This window comes from Perca fluviatilis, chromosome 10 (assembly GCF_010015445.1).
Source record: "Perca fluviatilis chromosome 10, GENO_Pfluv_1.0, whole genome shotgun sequence".
NCBI lineage: Eukaryota > Metazoa > Chordata > Actinopteri > Perciformes > Percidae > Perca > Perca fluviatilis.
Window position 1 is genome coordinate 18,665,913 of NC_053121.1, and position 19,135 is coordinate 18,685,047.

Genomic DNA, 19,135 nt, shown 5'->3' on the forward strand with positions numbered 1-19,135 from the left:
GGAGACACAACTGCTACAATACTGCATATGTCAATCACAAAATGTTTTGTTGCACATGGAATAAATGTATAACTTAGTGTGCACTGTATAATACAGGAGTGAGGTGTACTCATATTTATGTTTGCATGAAGAAAAGAACCAGAGAACCATGTTTGCTTGGTACTATCAGATTTATTTACAGACGTAAGTGGGAGACGATCTCCCTTGTGCAATTACTTACGGGAATTCAATTCAATTTTTCAAATAAACAGCAGGGATTCTTGTATTGTGACACAGAAAAAGCTAAATTGAAAATGACCACTTCAATGCTTGGCATTTTTATAGCATGTTGAAATTATATTGTGATGCAATATAAAAATGTGATAAACCCAACACTATTATTTAGAATGAACAATGTTGATTTAAAGCAGAACAATATCAAAAATACTGAAGTTGAAATAATAATAATTAAAATAAAAAAAATCAGGTCATCATACACACTCACACGGTAAAATAATATGTTCTTCCATATAATAAAAAAAAGCTGTAATTGTATGGCAAACATGCCGCAAGTTTAGGCACAACAGCAGTCATCCTACTACACAATACTCTGCATGCCAACAGAGAAAAGCACTACATAACTACAAAGCTGTGAGCTTATTCAAAATAAAAAAAATAAGAAATGAGGCAACTGAGAATTATGAATTGAAATAGCTGGTCAGTTTTCACGAGGCAATTCTAAAGTGATTAGCTTGAGCAAAAGGACTGACAAGATATTTCAACAACTCCAATCTCATGCCATCACTGACTATGGAACGAGGACAGCAAGGCAATGCGCGCCAATGCATCTATTAAGTGACAGAACAACAATAATACAAAAAAAAGAAAGAAAACACCATCTTCAGGGATGACAATGAAGGTACTTCATATGGTGTTTTATTTGGGCCAATGAGCTGGAGGAGATAGGAGAGGGGTGGTGGGGACTAATAGAAGATTGAAATCCATGTGGGTAGGTCTCGGGGAGGAGTAACAGTGCGGTGATGTCTCTGGGGCTGGTGAGCTAATACTACAGGTGGTCGTCATTCCGCTCAGCCTCAGTACATTTGCAAGGAGGCAGAAGAAGGCAGGAAAGCAATCGAGCAACAGAGGTGTTAGTACACAGCCAGTGTGGCTTCAGAAGCCTGAAGGTGTTAAAACATTCATGTCCCGAGGTTTAAGTTTGTGTGGCCGTGTGGGCGCTCGTTTGGCCTCAATGCCCGAGATTTCGATCTTGGGGGGCATGAACTTGGCAGGGTCGTCTACCTTGAAGTTGACCTGGTTGTTGGTGCCATCCATGGTAGAGGATTTCTGCATGCCGAAGTAGGACTGCAGTGAAAAGCCTACAGGAGAGACGAGGAAGTGATAGGTGTTGTAATTAAAGACCCAAGTGGTTGTAAAAAGACAACGGTGTCAGTGTCATGATTTTAACCCTTCTAACCCCAAACATTTCTGTGAATGATGTACAACCACAGTTTCTTACTCCTGTATTGTATTCAGTATACAGGAAATGTATTATCGGATTCAAGTGTTTTTCTATTTAAAAATGAATAAAATATCAAATAAATTTAACTACATTAACTTTTTCCTTTTTTTATGTTTTATGCCATTATAACTTTGTTATACTGCTCAAAAGACATTTAGGAGCCGTTTCTACTTCTGGCCATGGTTGTGCTTGTTAATTTGAGATGCCAGACTTGCAGATAGATTGAAGAATGAGCTCACAGTGAGTAATAATGTGACAGGAGCAAAAAAATGCTCAAAAGTGGCTTGGTTTTCACAGGGTTAAAAAGACTTAAAAAATAAAATAAAAAATATCACATTTTGAGCCCTATCTGCACCTGGTGCAGCCCAAAGCCCGACGCAAGCGTCGTTGCTAGTTTAAGACTGACATAGTTGTCCATTTACCGCCCAGCACCCGCGTCGTTTAAATAGCCAATGTACCTGTGCCCATCTGCGTGCTGGTCTTACAGGGAGGTGTGTTCTGAAAGTGATTGTAAAATGCGCCTAGGCTCGTACACCCCACACCCACACCCACGATTAAAAATTAAAATATTACAATGTGAAATAGTATTAGGATATGATCTGCTCACATGCTTTCACTTTCACGCACGAGCAGATCAGTTTCTTCTCCTGAAAATGCTTAGCAAATCCGCCGTCATAATAGCAATGTGCCAAGGTAAAGACACGCCTGGTTTTTAAAAGGGAATGGGACATGTTACGCCCAAAACACACCTATGATTAATGAAGACACTACAACCCTTATGAACCATGCACCTGGCGCACGGACCCTTTTTTCCACCGTTAAACTATTTTGTATTTAATTTGGATTTGTACACGCCCTTAATGCACCTGTGGCAGGCGCTTCACGCCGCGCGCTCAGATTGTTAAAATAGGGCTAGGTTGTCTCTTTAAACATGAACATCTTGTTCTTGCCAACTGTTGGGTGTGGTTTCAGGTGCAAAAAAAAGTAATGACTGAGATTTATTATTTTGTCCAATGTTAGTTTTTGTATTCTAACAAAATAACGCCTGTGTAGTAATGTGTAATAAGAGTGATAAGACGGTCCCATCTTCTGGGCAATCCTTTTGTTTACATTTGAATTGCAGATTGTGGCTTCAACATAGACCCAACCTGTCACAATCCCCACTAATTTGTATTTATTAGGACAGTAAATGAATCGGCATTGCTGTAAATGTGTAAAACCGCCTACACAGGATAGGCAGCAAGACTGCTTTGTGCCGGCTGTTCCATTGATTTCCTATGGGGAGGGCGGCGCCACCCAATTATGCGCTGCGCTCGGATTTGCCGCTTTTTCGCTGCGCTCAAAGTTCAAATTATTTCAACTTTGACATAGTTGCTGCTGACCTTTCGAAAGCGCAACCAATGAGATAACAGCATATTGTTACCTACGCTTTGCTCTGCGCCCTACCTGGCGGTGCACAGAGAGCAAATCGCTTATCATGTGTGGGCTGCTTAAGCCAGTCGGCTAATTGTCAATTTTAGCGTCTATAGTGGGATTATTGTATTCAGCAAAATACAAAATGCGGGGGGGGCTCACCACAGTCTGTCGTGGCACAGGATTCAACCTATTGCTATGAGATTCTATCCTGTTTACTGTGCATTAATACTGTAAAAATGACGGTTAAACAGTCAAGATCCAAACGTAGGACTGGGTATAAATCTCTCACCTGTGCTGGTTTCACAGCCTGGATCAGTCGGGGACTTCTGTACCACGGGTCGGGTTCCAAAGAAGCTCCACTTCTCTCCTCCTCCTCCCTCATTTCCTCCCATGTCTGTGCTGGGGTTGGGACAATTGAGATCTGGGTTGGCAAGAAAAGGCGCAGGACTCAGCTGGAACCAGCTCCTGTATTCCCGCCAAGCAAGAGCAAGACATGAACATACATATGGCACATAATATGTTGGGAAATATAGAAGGTTGTGATCAGGGGTTCCGGCTCCATCCATTTCGACACAACATTTTGGTTGATGCCTACCTGCGACTAACAGCCGGTGATGAGTGGGGACTAACACAGGGGGTGACGCTGGGGGTGACGGAGGGGGTGACAGAAGGGGTGCCACTTGGGGTGGATTGTGCTGATGTTGTACACCTGTCCTCCTTGAAGTCCCCGCTTGGCATTCTCAACTTCTGCACAGACAGAAAAAACAAGCAATGAAGGAATACGCCTAACTGATCCTGAATCACCCTGGCCTGTACATTACGAAATGATTACAGAAAGTTTTAATGGGTCAGAAACAGAACATTGATCTAATTTAAAGAGCAAACACTCCCTGAATACACAATGAAAAAGGTCAGGGTTTATCTGGACCTGCGTCACAGATTCTCAGAGCCCATCACCTGCTGTGACTATAGACCCTTTGCACGTGATGTCACGCTCTACTCGCGCGAATTATGAACGCCATGACGGACGGCGGAAGAGCTATGCCTATGCTGTAGACGGACGGCAAATCAAGCGCGTACGTGTTCGCTCATATAATAAAATGGTTATTTCTTGTTGTGCGGTGGGCTTCTCTAGGCTTTGTGTTATGTCTGGTTTGAGTAGGGTTGGGTACCGAAACCCGGTTCCACTATGGTACCGGTTCCTACGCAAGCGGTAGTATTCGGACCGGATTAGAACGCGAATTTCGGTTCCGACTGAAATATTTTCCCTCTGTCGCTCCGGACAGCAGCAGACTCCCCCGCCCCCTCCTTTCTTTCGAGCGGCGCACGTGCCCGCTCGCGGTGTGAAGCGCGTGTCCGCGCTATTCCCCCGACATGCACTCTACAATCACAGCTGATAGACAGCTTTTTGTACACGCTCTGAAACGGACGTAAAAATATCACCCTCTCTCTGTAGTCTACCGTTAGCTAGCTACTGTATATGTAGGCTACTTTTAAAATGGCATATTTTCCCTCTGGGCTCACCAAAACGGACGTAAAAGCATATTACCCATTCACTGACTGCACATGATCGCTAGTAAACATATTACTCTTACTCTGCTAGTCTATCGTTCAAGACAAGACCCTGTAGCCTGGTGGTGGGGGAGGCGAGACAGCCTCCCCAAATTGTCTGCCCTTTTAAACTCATACCTGGGTGTGTACAGACCTCTTGGACACCGTCTGAGGGTTTTTTCTCCTATGCAGTAGGCCTACATGCCATAAGTCAGGAGAGGTGTCCTATCTTGCCAGAGAAGGCAAATATGGTCATTTTTCTGCAAAAGAACTGCTAAAGTTTGAAGCTGGTTGGCATACCAACTCAACATTTATTTTGTTGTTACTTGTTAATAGTGTAACTGTTATTTGTTAAATTATTGTAGTTGTGTGTTAGCTGACTTAGGTTTATTTATTATATATTTAAGTACTTTAAAATGTTAATATATTGTTAAATTGAAATAATTTTCAATTTAAAAAAACAAACTCCATAAAAAGGCTTTCTTTTATGTCATTTTTCAGTTTTTCAAGAATCCGTTTAGGAATCTGAATCGTTTTAAAAGTACCGGTTCGGCATCGGAATCGTAAAAATTCAAACGGTACCCAACCCTAGGTTTGAGTCGTGTTAACAAGGGGAACACACTTCTAAGGTTCCTTCGATATTTAAAGCATCACAAACTGGCCCATATTAAATCACTCTTAACGTCGAGTTAAAGTGATGGTTCGGAGTAATTCACCCTAGGGTCCTTTGCACCATGACCTCGAGCCAAACACCCCCCCAGAAGCTTTTTTCACCTGGGTCGAACATTGGGAGAGTTAGCTAGAGTAGCGTTATCAGCTGAATAGCTTAGCGCAGGGGCTAATGGACCCACGTTTGTATCTTGTAAGTTACCCACTAATAATGCCCGAAATTATACCAAACGTCTACAAGTAGTACAAATAGGTTGTGCTCTCATAAAACAATGGATTGGAAAGTTTGTAAGTACACCAGAAGTTTATGAACACTTGCCTGCTCTTCAGCTCTCTGTTGGCTGTTGCTGCTACCTGCAGTTGAGCGAGTGCTTAGGGCCGTCTACAAATTACTACACCGAAAAGAGTTACAACCCAAAATATTTATTAATTCAATGATTAAATAAGGTAATGTCTCCAAACTTACCTCAATTATTACTTGTCTCCTGCTAGTTATACTACAGCACTTACTTCAAAAAAAAAAAAAGTTAAATTAATAAATATTTTTGTTGCATCTTTTTTCGGTGATGTAATTTATGTGCTAGACGCCCTAAGCGCCTTTAACACAACAACAATAGCAGAGCACAGCAGAAGCCGGGCCGCAGGCAAGTGTTATTTACATAAACTTCTGGTGTACTTATAAACTTTCCAATCCATCGTTTTATGAGAGCATAACCTATTTGTACTACGCGTTTGGTATAATTCGTGCATTATTAGTGGGGTAATTTACGAAGATACAAACGGTCGTTAGCCCTGCGCTTCGCTATTCAGCTGATAACGCTACTCTACGCTAACTCTCCCAATGTTAGACCCAGGTGAAAAAAGCTTCTGGGGGGGTGTTTGGCTCGAGGTCATGGTGCAAAGGACCCTAGGGTGAATTGCTCCGAACCATCACTTTAACTAACTATTAGCCACGTAATGCTAGCATGTTAGCATCCTAAACCGCTTCTATTTAGTTAGGTTAGTTAAGTTTCATTATCTTAAAAGTGGTAACAACAGACCACACCGACTCTGTTTGTCTTCGTATTTGAATGGTGCACAACTTCCCTTCAGTTTGACTTTAAGTGGCTCTCTTGGGAGTTTGTCTTTGCTGCTGTGTATTTCAACTAGTGTTGAAATACACTAGCCTAACTTTGAGATCAGCGTATGGGGATAACTTGTTTACCACTTAGTGGTAGAGATCGTGTGGACTGAAGTCTGGCAGACTCTGCGATTTAATGAGGTCCGTGAAGACTGAGGGAGGAAGAAGGTAAGGGTCGGTATACAATCCTGCGTTCTCCAACTTCTCCAAATACCGCTCTCTTTGTGAGCACCTACCAGATGCCCTACCTCGACCGATAACGGCACGACAACTTGTTGTTCAATAGAAGAAGCCATAAAGAAGAAGATAGTATTATTATTACAGTTTATTTAGTGTTATTTATTTTAAACTGATTGAAACTAATGAAACTTTCGGCTTGTCTACTACACGGTTTAGCTTGTGCTTCCGGTGATTTTGCCATCCGTCATGGTCACGTGTTTGCAAAGGGTCTATATGGTGTGTTTGTGTGTCAAAAGACAGACACACACACACACACACAAACACACACACACACACACACACACACACACACACACACACACACACAGTAAGCCTGAACCAAGAAGTTGTATTATTTAAAAAAGGGTTACAGTTAATATAAACCCTTTGAAACTCATTTAGAAAACGGGTTGCTCTGAGGGCAAATTCACATCCATATGTTGAGCGTCTTTCCAAACCCATATCAATCTCGGCCCTGCATTCTGCTCAGGACAGTGGCCATCATATAAATGATTAACAGGGAGCGACCCCCTGGCTTTTAATCCCCTATGTATTATTTGAATTGGTATCCTGCTGGATTAGCTACATCACTGCTCCAACGCTGCTGGACTTTAGCCAGAATATTCCAAACAAGGGCTCAACAACATTATGGCAGTTGAAACTGTTGTTTTGTTATTCATAAAGTGCAGTAGCATTGGAGACAGAGAAAGGCCAGATAAAAACGTTCCACAATTACGTAGACCCACATTTGCTTCTCATGTAGCTTTTTATAATAGAGAGGCAGTTGTATTTGATTAAACATACGTTTACAACTAATTTATATTAACACTACCTGAATGAGCACATGGCAAGCAGAAGTGAGGCTAGTCTGTAATATGTTTTAAATAACCTTGCTAATGTTAGCGTTAGTTTTTGTCTCATTTAAAATATTTGAGCTAGTTTACATGGTAATAGCTAGCTAGCTACATGAGGGACACAAACTAAGGAGACTAGGGTTAGCTACCGCAACGGACAGGACGGTTTACTGAACAGTGTAAAAAAACCTCTTCAGTCATGGAAGCGGTCTCTGATGAATTTAACTCTTTGTAGCTTCAATTCTCTTTGAGCAATACTATCGTTAAGTGTACTAGGTGCTAACGTTAAGCTAACTCAGGCTGGACTGCCACATAACAAATAGCTGCTGCTAGGCCTAAATGAACCGATCTACGTCTAGCTAACGTTACACAAAACGCTACGTCCGTCTCTTTGTTTCTAAGTCAGTTATGAGTTCCATAGCTAGTAGTTTAAATAAAGTTGGAGTAAGGAGATTAACAGTTAGCTATGAAGAATTTAACTTGCGTTTGTTTGTTGTACTCGAGTTAGCTCGAATGCTAGCTAGTTAGCCTAACGTTACAATGTTGCTTTGCTAAGGGTCAAATAGCTACAGCTAAACGCAATAATTACTTGACATACCTTTTTATGATAAGATTTCTTTGACGTTCTAGTCCGACAGATTCCTTAAGTTTGTCCATATTTAGCTGTTTTAACAAGTTGTTTTCTCGAAAACTCAAACGATTGCGTCTGATCACACTCAACAGTAGGCCACCAAAACGTCTCTTTTGTTAGAAGCTCACTGATTGGTCCGTTTGAGAAAATAAGGGGGCTCGATTCATTTAAGGGCGTTGCTTGGCAACACTACAGCCGGAAGCTGTAGTCTATGGAACCATCTCGGAGCTGATTACATAATGTGTTTACCAAGATGTTATTCTATGGTTTACCCTGCAGTCCCCAGCGCTGTGGAGATAGGTCTGGCAATGCGAGACTAGCAGTCAATCAACAGGCTAAAATATAACATTATCATATAATTTCTCACAACAGCACTTGAGTAATAACACAGACACAATGTTTTTTCTTGTAGGAATAAAGTCCTGGTTATGTAGTACTTGTTATCAGGCCACAGTCACCAGGAAAAAGAAAACACAACCTTTGTGCATCCACACACTGTGTCACACAGTCTGTTTGTATGCACTGTGACCCTCCTCTTTTGAAAACAGTCTTTTCTAAACCTTCCATCTGAACCCATGTACAAAAGTACCTAATCCTCACAACAGGTTAATATTTAACACCCAGTTTTTTTCTGTTTCTATTTGTGTATTTTTAAACTGAGACATTATTCTTCTTCTCAGTGTTCATGAAATACACACACTTGCCCAGGACCTTTTTTTAATTAATTAATTAAATTATTTTTTATTAAAACATGCCCAGGACCTATACATGCACTAATGGAGCGATGTCAGAGTGAGCCGAGGACCTGCGTCCCTTTATTTGGGCCTCAACTTTTGTAGGAGTTTTTCCTTTCACTTTTATTCAAGTTTTTCTGCCCTCAAACACACCTGTCAAAAATTCAAGTGTGAGATATATTTCAGTTATTTACTGTTATTTGAGGGCAGAGAAACTTTTCACGGCTCCTTGGCAGATATAGGCTTCTACCCCAAATATGTTCATACTCACTGGTTTTGTGCCGTCAACCAGTCGGTGAAAGCGGGTCTCCTCAGCAGAGAGCCCCTTGTGGGGAGAATACCCAGCATCAGTGAGTCCTGCCTGGTGCTCAAACTTCTGGAGGTTCTCCTGGGCCTGCTCTAAGTGAGGATGGGCATACAGTCATCAGTGGATATAAATGTTTTAATATGCTCCACACCATTATACCTGACACTGAATGTGGTTTATCTTATTTGGCAGCCAAGGTATCGCCATTTGGACAATCGTAGGTGAAGCATACATAATTCTGTGACATGAAGAAACTCACTGATAGTGTCTGTAACTTGTAGGCTGTCTAGTTATGAAAATAAAGGTTCTTAAATTAAGTTCCTCAGTTGGTTATCTTGACTTACTGATCATAAGTGAGCTCATTAAAGAGGTGGCTTTGGCTTTCAAAACTGGCCCTGGGGACTTCGCTGGCGCTGCTGCTTCAAAAGTCAGCAACTTCCCACCCTTCTCGCCTTCCTGGTAACACACAAGTATACTGTTAGGATTAACTTACAAACCAGTTACACAACAAATAAGAGCAGACCAAATGTGTCCAGGCACCTAACCTTCAGGAAGTTTTACACAAAAATAATTTGAATCAGATAGTAAGAACAAAGCAAGAAAAGCACCTCTGCAGTGTTCCTGAACTTGTGCTGTGGGATGACAGGGTCTTTCCATAAGATGTTGACAGACAAGTCAGAAGGTGGCGAATGCATGGTGGCATCCATGAGCTCGTCATAGCTGACACTGTGTCGAGTCATTCCAATGGGAGATGAAAAGGCACCAAATAGTCCGGATGACGGGACAGACTCAAGTGCTGAAGAATGGGAGTAAAGAAAAAAAAAATAGTTTTGTGTAAAGAAACTATTTCTGACATCTCCACAAGGCAATCCTTTTACAAATATGTTGAAATTATCACACCAAAATCTAAATTCCTGCATTAGGCCTACCCGGAATGTCTCCCCGTCGTGAGGCCATTTTGACACCAGGTCCGAGGGGCTGACCACAGGAGACTCTTTAGGACGACAGGTCCACTCTGCTTGGGGCTCCAAACCTGAACACTTCATCGCATGACATCACATAGTGTTACAGGGTCATTAGACAGATATAACGGTCTGCACTTTTGGAAACAATGTGTGTGTAGTGCAACAACACCTTGATGTCAGTCAGAATGGGGTAGCTAACACATAAATGTTACATGCATGTTAATTAGCCTAAATATGGTTAAGAGAGAGAGAATAAACATTTCAGACACTTGTGACGACTGTGCAGTGCATAGTTTACTGTTACTGACTCTCCAAATAGAAGCAGAGAGTCTTGTTACAGCACTGTCATTAATATCAGTTCATGTCAGTCACCCTCATATACCAGCCTCTATCTGCCCAAAGCAGGAAAAAAAACAAGCCAACTGCGAATTAAAGCAGGCTTATTTTCACAAGGAAATGAAACTTTCTGAAATAAGGAAACACTGCCTGTTCGATAGAATATAACTAATTTTACATTTTTTTGTGTAAAATACAAAGAAAAAGTCAATCTCATTAACGTTAGCCCTCTTGTGCTATGGTGAACCTGTCTACCTCTGTTATCAGTGCTGCTTATCAGCCCTGTCTGTCTGAACTCACTTTCCATTGCAATCCACCTGCATCTTCCTCACTTTAAAATGAATGATGAGACTGTCCGCCATCTGCAAAATCTAAATTCTGGAAGAATTCAGATTTTGCAGATCGCTTTTGCATTCTAGTCTAGGTTACTTTGCAGACAGCTGGCATCTATCAGCTGTTGTTCACGTCAGCACTGTGTGGGGCCAGAAACAGTGACTTGCAAAAACAGGAACCGAAGTCCGAAGGGAATAACGTCTAAAATAATCTGTTCTATAATACAATACCATTTACTTTTAGGAAGGACACTTTCATACAAAAAAATATCGAATAGGCTATTTAAACCATTTTAACTAACAGTTCCATAATACATGCGTTGCATTTAGGCGATTGTCATTTAGCTAAATATTGATCATTCATTGGCAGCGTTAAGGACAATAGCTTGTATGCTACAGTCTATTTAACACTTACCTCAACCTGTCAATATCCCCCCTCCTCTCCTGTTGAAATGATTCCACAGCTACAGCGGCGAAGACTTGACAGACTGAACGAACAGATAGTGTGTGTTTGTTCATGGATAGGCTCACCCATGACTCTGGGACATGCGAGAGTAAAGAGAGCGCAGACGTCACACGGCACCAGTGAAGACTTCGGTAAAGTTAGAAAGATATTCACAGATTCGAACTTCCGGGCTCAATTACTCTATAGCGAAATGTTATTAAATCACAAACGACGTATCTTTCCTACCGTAGTAAGGCTAAGCCGGTGGCGGAAATGCCCATGCGAAACCTAAAGCCCTGCAGCCTGTTTGGGAATATAAGTGTGTTGCAATGTAAGGGTGGTTGTAAAGCAGTACCGGCAAGTCCGGCATTTCAAATGTAGTACAATTAAAAATTATTATTTATTGTTTATTTCTTTTTCATATGTATGCGCCATCTGATTGTCTGATGTTCTCTGTGTGTGGGTGGGTGGGTGGTGTACAGCATCACAGCCTATGAGACTCAGCTGATCCGAGCCGCCCCTATCAGAGTTGAGGGACACATGGTGTTGGTGGGTTATTGAACCTGCAATCTCAGAGTCTGCCTGCAGCTTTGGTGACCCCTGGTAGCCTATCTTCTAATGTAAGTACTAGTAAGACCCATTAATTGTGTCTAGAAGACACTTTAGAGGGTAACTCCCCCTGATATTTAATGTTGGGCAACCTAATCCTGCATGACATCACAGGATATGTGAACTGACACATATAGTTTAGTAGCCTATATTTCTTACATTGGCAGCCATGAACCACAAGGTAGCACTGTTGATGTAGGACACAAACAGTAACAACAAGAACTCAATGCTCTCTTGATTTTTTAATTATTATTTTAAAAAAACAAAGAAATGACCAAAACGCAGACACCTTGGTCTACAATATGTACATATTTACAAAAACAGATTAAAGGAAATAAAATAGAACGGAAATATACTGTAAGTGCACATCAGCATAAATAGAAGATAAATAGACAAAACATTTGATTCATTTCACATCTACATTAATAGAAGATGCCTTCGATCGAAGGTGCCTTAATCTGAGGTCGTCATCAGCTTCTTATTGATCCAATAGGCTAAAGAGTCAGATGCGAGCTGTGTTGGTGGTGCCTGAGGTGGAAGTGGTCTCAGTTGGTCTGGCTGTAGTGGAGGTTTTTTGTTTCCTAGAAATGACCATAAAATCAGAAGAACAGCATTAGACCCATTACAACAGCGAGGAGAAGGCAATATGTCACTCATTACTGTTATTTCTATCAAATATGGAGATTTACAAAAAGTTTGATATTAATAGTTGGGTGGTCAGTGTAATCTGAAGATGAGGCTTAGATTGATATCTGTAAAAATACTCACATGATGGAAGCCATGACTTTTTGCACTGCCCTCAGCTTGGGGTTCAGGCAGTAGCGAAGGCCGCTGTTGACGGTGACACTGTTGAAATAAACAGTTGAGGTGAGCTCAGGTGAAAGGATTCTCTTCACCAAATATAGCAGATAAACAGATACATAAATGATTCTGGCAGGTCGACTGATGACTAGAAATGCCTTAAAGGTTGAGGTTATTTTTGTTTTAGCAGGAGTTCATTATAAATTTCCCTACAACTGAGGCCAGTAAAAATGCCATTCTAGGTTTTATGGTTCTAGGTTTGCTGACGAGGATACAAGCCTCCTATTAGCACAATAAATATAATAATCATGACACATTATTGCACTAACTTTCCACATTCCCACAATCTTAATTAAATATGTTAGTGTATCTTACACAATCTCCACTTTGCCACAGAAGATGGTTGCTGGGTAGATCTGGATGTCCTTTATGTCAGTCTTTGAGCCAATTCCATTCCTGACACGTTGACACAGACACTGGTCTGATTGACCAGGACCTATAGAGAAAAAGACAAGGATTTTTGTTTTTCATTACAAATCTTTTCACTGCACAGATTTCTGCTAACAGCTACCAAGACATATACAAATGTCTAAAATGATTCTCACATTGTCTATGTTAGAGTTGTAAATGCTGAAAAAGTGTAAAAACTTACCTTGGGCTTTAGACATGCAGACCATGACAGCCAGGAGCAGAAAGACCTTCATGAAGCTGGACATTGTTGTTTTCGTCTTTGGTCGAGATGACACCGGTGCTCGAAAAATCTTGTGGTAAAGATGGTAGAAAGGAGCTGTTACAAGTGCAGCTGGAGAGATTAGCTAGAGTCAAAGAGAGTGAAGTTTGTTGATAGGAGAAGTGTGAGGGATAGAGGCTGAGGGTGGTCTTAAATACTCCTCTCAGACACATACCTCATCATACTTCCTGTGATTAAGGGAATTTCTTTGAGAGTGGAAAGTAAAACTTCAAAAACCACAAAAAAACCCTACTCACTCATTCCACTCATCTATTCATGTGGCTACTAATAATTTAGTTTAGTTTAATATCATGTATGATAATAAGAATATAAAGACAAGTGTAACTTGTTGGAACTGTAAACCTCCAACTAAACGTTGACATCAAACTTGTACACACACTATGTGACCTATGAATAAATACTTTTGGACATTTTACACACTTTGTTCATTTTTATACCATGAAACACAAAGATCCATATAGAAATTATTTATGAAAAACATCTAAGTTAATGACGCCATATTGTGTCACCTGTGTTATTATTTCCCAGTTTTACGTATTTGCAATATGAAGTTAATACAAAGCTCATGTCATCTGAGTACATTGCTGGTAAGTGACATGTGTGTCTTCCTGATAATTGCATATAATGGGTTCATACAATGATTTCATCTAAAACAAATTAAGCAATTAAGCAAAGACACAACTGAACTGAAGTTGTGTCTTGGTGACAATACAATTCCATAATATAGAATAAAGACATTGTCATTTCGCTTCTGTCACAATAAGGAAAATAAAGTAAAATATAAAAAATGCCGAATCATTTGACATGTCAGTACACGAGTTAGTTCAGATTTGCGTGGACAATTTAGATTTGACAACACAAAGTGTGGGCTGGTGATCTTAACAACGTCTGGTTCCGTATGTATCAGTGGTTAACACCTTTGGAGCGTACAAACGTGTGAGTGCTCAGAAGAAAATGACGGCAAGTATGATTTCATTTCTTTCCACTGTAACTGCGTGGTAGTTACACTGTCCTGATAATACACAATATGTAATACAGTAATGATGGCTTCTTATTATATTCTCTAGTTGTTAGATAATAACTCCACTGTCAGAGAGATCTAATATGCCCTTCACAGGGCATGCAGTTTGAAAGGAAATGCTTGGTTTCAGCAGAAAGCATGGTCTAAATGTAAGTTTCAGTTTTATGTCCTCTTTCACTTTTTCTCCAAAGTGACGTCCAATCACGACTTCTTTTGCCTTCTCTATTTTTAATATCCTTCTCTTTTCTTCTGTATTTTGACCACAAAGATGGAATTAAAGTAAAAAACAATTAACTTACAATGAAAAGCCTGCTTTCCTTATGCCATTTGTAATGACAAGTATAAGAAAATGATAAGGGACCATAACTGCAACAGAAGGTGACTATATGCTATGGTGCCATATTTCTGATAAAAGCAGGGCCCTGGGAAAGACATATCTCCAAAATGTCAACTTTCAGAAAAAAATGCATGTTTTACATGATCAGTTCAACTACAAATATGAATAAATAAAACTCGTTTTCTTACTACTAGCCATGTAGAATGTTTTGGTCTTACTTGTCCCAGTTTTAAGATAGCTATCTCCTTTGGAGGTGAAGGCAGAAGTCAGAGATTGATATCTCAAAACCTGGACAAGTAAAACCAAAACTATCTGCATGGCTGGAAACCCCTTGAGGTAGGCCTAAGTGTGAAAATATGTTATTTTCTAATCTAATCTGGGTGAACCAACCCTTTAAGTGTGGTGAAAGCACATTTTTAAGACAATCCAGTGGGTTTTGTGACCAAGTGGAGCATACAATCCTACAATTTATCTCAAAAATTTTAATTTTAAAAATCATCATAGGTGGACAGACTTTAACTCTAAGGTTCTTTTTACTTTCTATAAATCTGGACTTGAAAATTGGTTTATAGAAAAAAATTATTTTTATTTCTTAACCCTGGAAATAGAGACTGAGTTTGTCGAATTCTTTAGAAATCAGTCAAAGCCCAGCTGTGCTAATTTAAGACACATGGGTCGCCCCTGACAAAAAAAAAGCAGTGAAAGGGACTTTCATCTGTTTCTACATATGGCACAGACTAAACAACAGTGGTCAGGTGGTCAGCAAGTGTCACTTCTTTAAAACCAATGTCACAGAAGAGCTTATGACACAAATTAAATCCTTTTCCAACACGATAAATGTAAGCGTGGAAAAATGTGACTCATATCAGGACCTTCTCTGGTTGACTTGTTTATGGGTTTATTTATCACGTGGTGCTTTGCAGTGGTACAGTATACTGCTGCTACCTCTGATGAACTGCATTTCCATTGTGACCAGCAACAATAGCCATGCTGGTATTGTTTTCACCTTGATAGTCTGTGTGTGTGTGTTTGTGTGTTTGTGTTTGTGTTTGTGTGTGTGTGTGTGTGTGTGTGTGTGTGTGTGTGTGTGTGTGTCATCTAACCGGCATTAGCTGTGGCTGGAGGCATTTTGTTTTCAGGTTGTTCATCAGTCCGTCTGTCTCTCTGTCCTATTCTTGTGAACGCGATATCTCAGGACCCCCCTGGAGGGAATTTCTTTCAATTTCTGTTCAGTTTAGTCACTTTATTATCCGAAATGGGAAACTTGATATGCAGTAAGGAGTGAAAGATAAAAAAGAAACACATTCAAGCAACATACAAATAGAGGCAACAATACAAAGACATGAGCACAAAAAAGGTTTCCTGTATGCAACACACAATTTATCACCACTGGGACAATCTCTAAAAACAAAAACAAAAAAGTACTACATTACATGTGCAAATTAAGCAGAGTTATTGTACATGGGACAAAGGAGTTTTTACTCCTATTGGTCTTGAACCCAGGTACTCTAGTCTGCGACCTGAGGGGAGTATTACGAACTCAGAGTGAAGGGGGTGGTTTGTGCAGTCTAATATAGACCGGGCCTTGCGAGGTACTTGCTGGTCAAAGATAACCATCAAGGGGGACTGTGGGAAACCTATTGTGGTGGAAGTTTTCCTAAGAAGCAGCAGCGTTTAGAAATATCAATGATCAAATGAAAACGAATAATGACCGTTTGAGAATTAAACCAAAGTTTGGTCTTTGAGTATTTATTTACATTTGGAGAAAACACAGTTTCAAAGGCACAACTGAAAATGTCTTTCCCAACTAGAAACCTAAAAATCAAAACATCTTATAGTGAAGTGAAATACAAAACATTAAAATATACAATTTTACAACCACAGTCACACCTAATTTACAATTAAAAACTATCATGTGCTCAATTGTTCCCCCTTCCTAAAACCAACCCCCCCCCCACCAGCAAAGCTATGCACTCAAAATCCTTATCTCTCCCAATACACACACACACACACACACACACACACACACACACACACACACACACACACACACACACACACACACTGCTTCCATTGGCCCGCTGAGGCACACACACACCTCATAAACCATGCTTTTGTCAAACTCGAAAAGGTTTGAGGCTTTGTACATGTAATAAGATGTGTGGGGAGAGTATTTCACTGAGTTGTGGCCACAAAAGAAAAGGATGATTTCCCAAATGAAGTTTTGCGATTGGGAATATTGCACTCTCCTCTGGTGGCTGACCGAGTAGCTCTTTTTTTTCTGAGTTGAGCGTTTGGCGTTTAATTGGAGAAAGGCCTCATCACACCATTGGACAAACACATCCACCACTGGCCCATGCTCAGATTCATCTTTACGGAGCAGGCTAATGATGACCGTGTCTTCAGCAACACTTAGAATGTCTCGCCTGTTCGCATCGCTTGGCTGTACATTGATTACAGCATGGGTACAAAAAGCAATGGGGACAGAAACAAAGGCGCCTGAGAAGGCAGTGGAAGAGGAGCGCTGTTCTGACAGAGAGCCATTAACCCTAACCCTCTGAGATCTACATGTTAAAAAATTTACAATCCAGCCAACAAAATTTACATCAAGATTAAAATAGGTATGCAGTTTCCAAGCTAAAATATGTGGTTAGATAGTGTTAAAAGTTAAAGAAAAATCCATGAATAAAAGTCTGGCATGAGTGCCAGGACCTTCCAGGTGCTTATACAGAAAGTTAAGTAAAGTGATTGAGGCATCTTTTACCCCCATCCCTGCCCTATATGCAAACTGCATGGGGTCCAGAGCCCCCCCCCCCCACCATAGTTATCAGTTCCCTTTTGACCAGCCTTTCAAATGACTTCATGACCAGTGAAGTCAATTACACTGGTCTGAGGTCATTTAGCACCTTAATGGTTCCGCTTTTAGCCACCGGAAAAACAATGGACTCCTTCCATAACTTTGGGACCCTTTGCTGCTCCAGAGACATCCATTACAGAACACCTCACAACAGTGATGGATGCCATGAACAGTGCTTAAGCAATCTTCCTGTAATATAATCAGGCCCCATGCTTTTATTTGTCTTAACTCTCTGAAACTCTGCCTTAACGTCATGTGCATCAAATATCTGGCTCGGCTTTGTAGAAGAGGAAGACTCTTTGCATATTCCTCTAAGTTGCTCTGTGAAGTCATGAGTATCAAATCTTAAATAGAAGGAGTTAAGATTTGGCACAAACATCGTCTGTGACTCAAAGATGAACTGGTTCGATTTTAGAGGTCGAAGGTCAAGGTCACTCTGACATCACAAAATGCATCTTTGGCCATAACTCAAGAATTCATATGCTCATTACGACAACATTTCACACAAACGTCTCATAGGATAAAATAATAAAGTGATGATATTTTATATCCAAAAGTTCAAAGGTCAACTTCACTGTGATATCGTAATGTTTTGGAAAAAGGCTTTATCTGGCCATTATTCAATGCCATAATAACTCAGGAACAGAAACGGGGAGATATTTGGATGGATACTGAATTGGTGATACTAATCTTGAAACTGTGGTGATTGTAAAGATCTTCTGTGCTGCCGGATTGAAGATAAGTGTGAAGCATCCACATTTTGACAGTCCTGTCAATAGTCAAGATGCTGTCGCCCTAGCAGACCACTCTATAGGAGATGACTGATGCCACCACGGAGTCAAAAAGGTCCTCAGGAGTGCCCCTGCACTCCGAAACACCTTGTTTAAGCCTCTGCACCGGTGACAGTCTGTCCCATTTTTTTAAACGTAATATCTCAGGAATGCCTTGAGGGAATTTCTTCAAATTTGATACAAACGTCCACTTTCACTCAAGGATGAACTGATTTAATTTAGGACAATGTCACTGTGACCTCACAAAACACGTTTTTGGCCGTAACTCAGGAATTCATAGTTAATTATGACAACACTTCACACAATTATCTAAAAGGATAAAATAATGAAGTGATGACATTATATCCAAAAGGTCAAAGGTCAACTACCATGTGACATCCTAATGATCTGCAAAAACACATTTCTGGCCATTATTCAATACCATAACCCAGGAACAGAAGGGAATAATGTGACCATATTTTACATTTGGTCGGAAACTGAATTGGTTGCCAACCTAGAAACTGTGTGAATTTTATGGATCTTCTGTGCTGCCGGGTTGAAGATGTGTGTGTTTGAGTCTCATGTTATCTGAGCCACCTCTGTCAGTATTAAGCGGGATGGTGTTGTTTGGTTATTGAACCTGCAATCTCAGAGTCTGCCTGCATCTTTGGTGTCCCCTGGTATCTGCTAATGTAAGTACTAGTAAGACCCATTAATTGTGTCTAGAAGACACTTTAGAGGATAACTCCCCCTGATATTTAATGTTGGGCAACATAATCCTGCATGACATCACAGGATATGTGAACTGACTAGCCTAGTACATTTATTGCATTGGCAGCCATGAACCACAAGGAGGCACTGTTGATGAAGGACACAAAGAGTAACAGACTTGGAACAGAAAACAAGAAC

The 19,135-nt window shown here is 40.5% G+C and overlaps 2 protein-coding genes across 2 annotated transcripts; both read right to left on the reverse strand.

The window, feature by feature from the left end:
* Positions 1-151: 151 nt before the first annotated feature.
* Positions 152-11,454, reverse strand: LOC120567095 (putative monooxygenase p33MONOX). Its single transcript, XM_039813906.1, has 8 exons — positions 11,051-11,454; positions 9,932-10,042; positions 9,611-9,798; positions 9,347-9,458; positions 8,967-9,094; positions 3,513-3,664; positions 3,207-3,382; positions 152-1,358 (listed from the first exon to the last, which is right to left on the reverse strand). Exons 2-8 carry the CDS (start codon positions 9,957-9,959, stop codon positions 1,153-1,155), a joined length of 990 nt encoding a protein of 329 aa, XP_039669840.1. The 5' UTR covers positions 9,960-10,042; positions 11,051-11,454; the 3' UTR covers positions 152-1,152.
* Positions 11,455-11,918: 464 nt separating this feature from the next.
* Positions 11,919-13,340, reverse strand: LOC120566256 (C-X-C motif chemokine 10-like). The gene is made up of 4 exons (XM_039812569.1): positions 13,143-13,340; positions 12,866-12,986; positions 12,458-12,535; positions 11,919-12,270 (listed from the first exon to the last, which is right to left on the reverse strand). The coding sequence occupies exons 1-4, from the start codon at positions 13,204-13,206 to the stop codon at positions 12,192-12,194; spliced, it is 342 nt and encodes a 113-aa protein (XP_039668503.1). The 5' UTR covers positions 13,207-13,340; the 3' UTR covers positions 11,919-12,191.
* Positions 13,341-19,135: the final 5,795 nt, after the last annotated feature.